This window comes from Tupaia chinensis, unplaced genomic scaffold, assembly GCF_000334495.1.
Source record: "Tupaia chinensis unplaced genomic scaffold, TupChi_1.0 Scaffold000037_4, whole genome shotgun sequence".
NCBI classification, from domain to species: Eukaryota; Metazoa; Chordata; class Mammalia; order Scandentia; family Tupaiidae; genus Tupaia; species Tupaia belangeri.
Genome location: NW_006159487.1, coordinates 902,137 through 908,443, shown reverse-complemented (window position 1 = coordinate 908,443; position 6,307 = coordinate 902,137). Strand labels below are relative to the sequence as shown.

Below are 6,307 nucleotides of genomic sequence, written 5' to 3'. Positions count from 1 at the left end.
TCTCGCTTTCTGTCTCTCTGTCTCTCTCTGTCTGGCGAGCGCACATGCCCTATAGCAAAAACCTCTCCAAAAAAAAAAAAGAAAAAAAAAAAGAAAAATGTATAGATAAATAAAATTTAATACATATTTCTTTTTTTAAAAAGTATATATACACACACACACAAAGATTAAGTTATATTGAAGCTTATCATATCTTTATTGTAACAGCAAAAATTTAGAAAAATATTTAAACCTCCAACAAAGTGAACTGCATAAGTCTATCAAGAAATATCCTTAGCGTAATGGCTATGTCGCTGGACTCCCATGTAGCCGACTGCGGTTCAAGTCCCATACCCTACGGCTTAAACTCATGCCGGGCGCGTGTGCGTGCGTGCCCAAGATCCCGAGAGGAGAATGGAGGAGAAGGGATTGCGGTGTGGCCATCCCCCCTGGGGGGTGATTTCTCGCTTTCTGTCTCTCTGTCTCTCTCTGTCTGGCGAGCGCACATGCCCTATAGCAAAAACCTCTCCAAAAAAAAAAAAGAAAAAAAAAAAGAAAAATGTATAGATAAATAAAATTTAATACATATTTCTTTTTTTAAAAAAAAGACAGAAAGACAGAAAGGAAGGAAGGAAGGGAGGGAGGGAGGGAGGAGGGGAGGGAGGGATACACAGTCAGGGCCTTCGAACACAGTCACGAAGCAGCCAGGGCACAGCAGTAAACAAAGCTCCGTAGGACACACAGGGAGAGCTTCTGGGCTGGGGTCCAGAGACCCGCGTGCACCACAAGACTGCCGTGACCCAGGGCAGGCTGAGAAGGAGCACAGCGTCCAGGCCTGCGCAGTGGAAGTCAGATTCCCCGCGGCCGACCAGAGTCCACCTGATGGCCTGGCAGCTTGAAGGCCACACAGGCACCTGCCCAGGGCCCTCACGGCATGGACGACCAGAGGGCGGCCCTCAGAGGCTCCACTGGGGGTGCTTCACCCCAGCCTCACACAGCTGCGTGGACCCTCTGGCAGTGAAAGGAAAAAAATGGCCCTGCTGGGGTGCCGTCTGGCTCACAAGCAAAAGACAGACGTTTCTACCTTTCTGTGTCTCACAGAAGTAAATCAACTTAGAAAACAAAACAGAATGTAGACCCACAATTAGAATCATAGCTGTATGTCCACAGAGCATTAAGACCACATCCTGGTTATGAGACAGCATGTGCGGCAAGACCCCACTGTGTGTAACAGACTGAGAAACCGCTCACACGCACATGTACGTGTTACGAAGTGTAGGTGCTTATCACATCTTAGAGTTACTTGAGTGCTGGTTAAGGCGGTTTTTCCTTGTTATTTACATTTTCTAGTGCACCTACAAGGACATATTATTTGACTATTTAAAAGTTAAAGGAAAATAATGTCAGAAGTCAGTACTTTTAATGACGGTGAACTGAGTTACCTAGAGGAGCAGAATCGATTTTTTTCCAAGGGTTGAGGTATGTTTTCTTTTCTTTCCAATCAGAATATTCCTGACAACTGTCACTGGGCTGGTCCCACGGCAGTTCTAAAAATGAAACAAGCCCCAGAGTCCGCTGAGCGCGGCGTTCAGGACAGAGTCCGCGACCCCCACCCAGCCTCCTCCAGCTTTCACTCAGCACGGTTTTCAAGCTAGGCAGAGAACCCCCCGGCAGAGCAGAGGCGCTCCGAGGACGAGCCCCTTCTTGCCCTGCTCTCCTCAGAGCGCGCCTGTGACTACACGGGCAGCTGCGGAGACTGTCCCTTCGACAGCGACCCCTCATTTTACCGCAGCCTTGGGGTGCACAGCTCCGACCCGTCCAAGGTAACTGTAAGTGACTGCTGGTGTCCCCTGGGGTCACACGCTGGGCTGGACAGGACACAGCGGGCCAGACCCCACCCAGAGTACCCCAGACACAGAGGCCGGGGCGGGCCGTAGTACAGGGACCCTGCCTCTGTTTGTCACCCTAAGCTACGTGACAGCACGTGGGAGGATCTTGGTAGGCAGTGGGTACCCCGGGACTGGGGTCAGTGTCAGGGGCTTGCCTCTGCTCTCTGCCATGTGAGCACACAGCAGAATGGCACCTGCCGGCCAGAACACGGCCAGCCGGCGCCCTGACCTCGGAGACCCGGGCTCCAGAACCAGGTGAAACACACGTCTGCTGTGTGCGGGCCGAGCAGCCCGGCTGACCGGGTGCCCCTGGACGGCCCGGCTGCAGCACTCGCGCTGACCCACAGGGCGGGCTCTGACCGCCAGCTCTCACCTCCAGCCAGCATGGCAGTGAGCACGATCCCGCAGGACCAGACGTCGACTGGCTCTGCGCGGAACTCCCTCCTCTTCAGGAGCTCGGGGGCGACATAGGGCAGGGTGCCACACATCTTACTCAGCAGGCGCTCCCGGCGGTTGTGCCGGAACACCGTGGCCAAGCCGAAGTCCGAGATCTTGAGGTTGTCTAGGCCAAAAGGGACAGGGCTGTCACCGGAGACGTTTCAGATATGCTTGGGGGAACTTGGTTTCCCTGGAAAATCAGACATCACTCAGGGTCTGCAGAACTTTTCTCCCTCTTAAAATAAAATAAATTTAAAACTAGAGGAAGGCGGCGTCTCTTCTACGAACTTGAGAGAGAACGGCAACACCAAGGCCCGGGCTGGGCTGACGGACGCTGGAGACAGCAGGAGCCGCCCTCGGGAAGAGCACTCCCGGCGGTGTAGCGAGCGTGGCGTGGGGCTGGGACGCCAGCGACATCAAAGGTACAGCCGGAGATCTTGGCAGCAAACCAACCCAGGTGGCAAGGGAGACGTGGAGCCCAGCACCCCTGCGGACTCCACATGGTGGCTGAGTTAAAGAGGAGGAGGGACGTGCACACAGAAACAAACCAGAAGGGCAACGTTCACGCCGGTTTTCCGTCCTCAACCCTCAACACCCCCGCAGGCAGGGCCCAGCACTGGGCGAGTGCCCGCGGTAGTGACGACAAGCACCGGGCCTGCCAGAGTGGCAGCAGGTCCGTGCACAAAGACTGACAGTGGACGACCCGGAGGGCTACGAAAGGCCGGCAGGTGGCATGGTGTTTAAGGTGCTGGACCCCCACGTGGCAGAAAGCAGTTCAAGTCTTGGACGTGAGGGCTTGAAAATCAGGCCTGGCATGTGTTCATGTGTGCCCCAAATCCCAGGAGAATGAGCCATACCCCTGGGGGGAGAGGGGGTGATTTCTCACCCTCCCTCTGTAGGCCTCCGTGAGTGCACGTACCTCAGGGAGGCACAACGGTTGCCAGGCAGACCACCACGGCATTGGACAGAACAGGCCTCAAAATTGGTAACATGTATTTTTTAAATTACTAAATACTGAGTAGAAACAAAAGAATATTGAGATATGACATACAAATAATAAAGAATAAGAATAAAGAACAATGAATATCCACTCGCCTGATACCCAGTTTAATAGTGTTATATTTCCTCTGAAAGCCCTGAAGATTCTTCCCTCAATCGGTCCCCTCCTCTTCCTGCTCAGAGGAAAGGCCAGCTGAGCTTTAGTATGCTCTCGTTTTTCTAAGTGGTTTTCCATGTTTGTTTTTAATATATTTGGTTTTATCTATTTTTGCACTTCACTATACAGAATTAGACCACATCATTCCTTTTTCAACTGTCCTTTTTTTGCTACCATATTCTTGAAATTCACCCATGTCACTGCTTGTAGGTATGATTCATCCATCTCATAATTTATGTTTTATTGTTGGTATACCTTTGGGTGTTTCCAGTTTTTACAAAACCACCACTATTATGTTTTATTTTTTAAACCCATGAGTACAAAGATATTTATTATATTTCAGTATTATTTATTTTATAAAACTTTTATGTGCCTAATTTTTTTTTTTTTTTTAGATATTTTTGCTATAGGGCATATGGCACTTGCCAGAATGAGACAGAGAAAGGGGGAAAAGAAGAAATCGCCCTCTGGGGATGGCCACACCACTACCCCTTCCACTCCGTCCTCCAGGGATGCTGGGTCTAGCACTCGAACTGGGGAAGAGGCCATGTGGGATCCAGCACATTAACCACCATGCCACCTGCTGACACCATAGGCGCCTAAGCTTTTAAAGTTTTAAATAAAAGATTTTCATGCTGTCTAAACATATATTAAAAGAGTAAAAAGTAAAATTCACATAAACATAAGAAAAAAGCACGTATCACACGATCTAATTTACACTGGATTTTTACGTAGCAACAGCTACCGTTTTCTCAGCATCCCCTGTGTGCCAGGTACCTACCAGAAGAGAGACACAGGCACGGGTATCCCTGTCCTTACCCCACCTTAAGGTAAGGAGAGTGAGGCAGACAGAAGTGGAGCAACTGACCGGAGACTGCGCCTCATGTGCGGCAGCCTTCGCCAAACTGAGGGGTCAAGGAGCCCAGAGCGCAAGCTGTCTCCCTTAGCCGCGCTCCCTCGTGCTGAGACGGCTTCTCCTTTCCCAGGTTTCACGCAGCTTGAAACCTGCATCTCACCAGAGCGTGCTTCGTAGATGAGCAGGGAGACGGAGCAGGTGCGACATGAGGTTACTGCATTCGAAAGCCGCAGGAAGAACACGGCGCACAACCGAGCGTCCCCGCAGCGTGTGTTGCACTCGCTTCTCGGCTCGCCAGGACTACCCTACAGCCCCACACAATTCCCTGCTTCCCTAAAACTCGCCATATGCCTTTTAACGGATTTTGGAAGAGGCTAGTTAAATTAACTAAACTTCAGGGTTGGACAAGATCTCGAAAGTACTTTAACTGGCCCAGCATCACGTAAATGCCTGTAAGTACCCGACGGTTAATAACCCAGCGTCTGACTCTCACGCTATCAACACACACACCACACAGTAGCCTCTTTTTCTAGACCAATCCGTAAACTAACCCTTGTCATTTTCAGCTCTCTGCCCTGCAGAGCCGTATTAAAGCGAGCGAGCAGGCTTCCTGTGAGTGCCTCCAGCCCCTTGTTCTGCATGGTTGAGAGCCCTTTCGCCCTCTGCTCTCCCCCAGAGAAGCAGCTCAGCAGTCAGCCTGCCCTGGACAGAGCGGGCCAGGACTCCAGCCTCTGTCTGCACTGCAGCATCCCAGGGAGTGCTGGGCCACCACCTTTCTCGCCCTGGACGGCCTCAGCTCAGTTCCTCGCCGACCCACAGGTGACAGTGGTGAGGCTGCAGCCCAGGAAAGCATCCTTTTTGACCCGTCTTTCTGCCCAAATCCACCTGATTATACTTGTTTAGCTTCTTTTTCAACTCCAAAGATGGGATTTTAGACTTTTCTCTATTAGAAAACAACTCGGGGGGCTGGCAAGTGGCCTGGTGGTTAAAGGCATCGGACTCTCGCATGGCTGACTGTCGTTTGAGGCCCGGACCTGGTGGCTCACTTTCTCACCCCCCCAGCCCCCGCCCGCTTCCCTCTGATCAAACTGGAAAATAATAATAATCATAATAGATAAAGGTAAATAATTCTTTAAAAGAAAAAAGAAAACAACTTGTGAGTTCCGACCTACCTCTTAGGTCTGCCAAATTCAGTCACTCAGTATTTCTGAAACCCCACCATGCCAGGCACTACCCTGATGCTAGGAGTGAAGCAGTAAATAACCAGACCCCACACCCTACCTCGTGTAGCTGACGCCTGCCCTCTCTGAACCTGATCCTATAAGCTCACATGCTCTGCATCCCCCCCAGAAGGCTCACGACATCCGGGAAACAGAGCGAAGTCTCTTGCACCTTCATCCAAGTCACGGCTGAAAAGAAGGCACAGGACAGCTGCCGAGGGCGCCTGCCCTCGTCGGCTCACCGAGCAGCTGTGAAGCTTTCTAACGCGTCGTCTCATCGGCTACCCTGTTCCTAGGTCCCATTGCTCTGCTTGGTTCACAACCTGAAGCCCAAACCTGTCAGGCCTCCCAGATTCTGCGGTCGTTCAGGATGTCCCTGCCGAGGTCTCAGTGGCACGAGGGCCCGATTTGCCTTCCAGCTCTGCTAAGGCCGCTGACGTGGTGCGAGCAGGCTATACTTACCCCGTTCATCCAACAGCAGATTCTCTGGCTTAATGTCCCTGTGAGTGATTCCGATCCCATGCAGATAAACCTAAGGGGAAGCAGAGGGGAGCGCTCCAGAATTTGGTAGCTCACTTCACTCAGACTGACGTCAAGTGAAAGCAAACAGCCGCGTACGTACCACGCCCGCGATGAGCTGCTGGAAGAACCTCTGCGCGTCCTGCTCCGGCATGCCGATGTCAGGCTCTGCAAGCCAATCACAGACGTGAGCTCGCCAGCGTCAGCACCACTGCTCCCCGAGGCCTGGGCCTCCCGACCGCACTTCAGC

The 6,307-nt window shown here is 51.9% G+C and overlaps 1 protein-coding gene across 1 annotated transcript in view; it reads right to left on the bottom strand.

Annotated features, from left to right (window-relative positions):
- The window catches only part of CHEK1 (checkpoint kinase 1), a gene marked incomplete at its 5' end in the record, with an annotated part of 26,353 nt that overhangs the window by 18,278 nt on the left and 1,768 nt on the right, over positions 1-6,307 (bottom strand). The window contains 4 exon segments of the mRNA XM_014588760.1: positions 1,422-1,526; positions 2,242-2,430; positions 6,001-6,070; positions 6,161-6,225. Coding sequence (XP_014444246.1) covers positions 1,422-1,526; positions 2,242-2,430; positions 6,001-6,070; positions 6,161-6,225 — 429 coding nt within the window.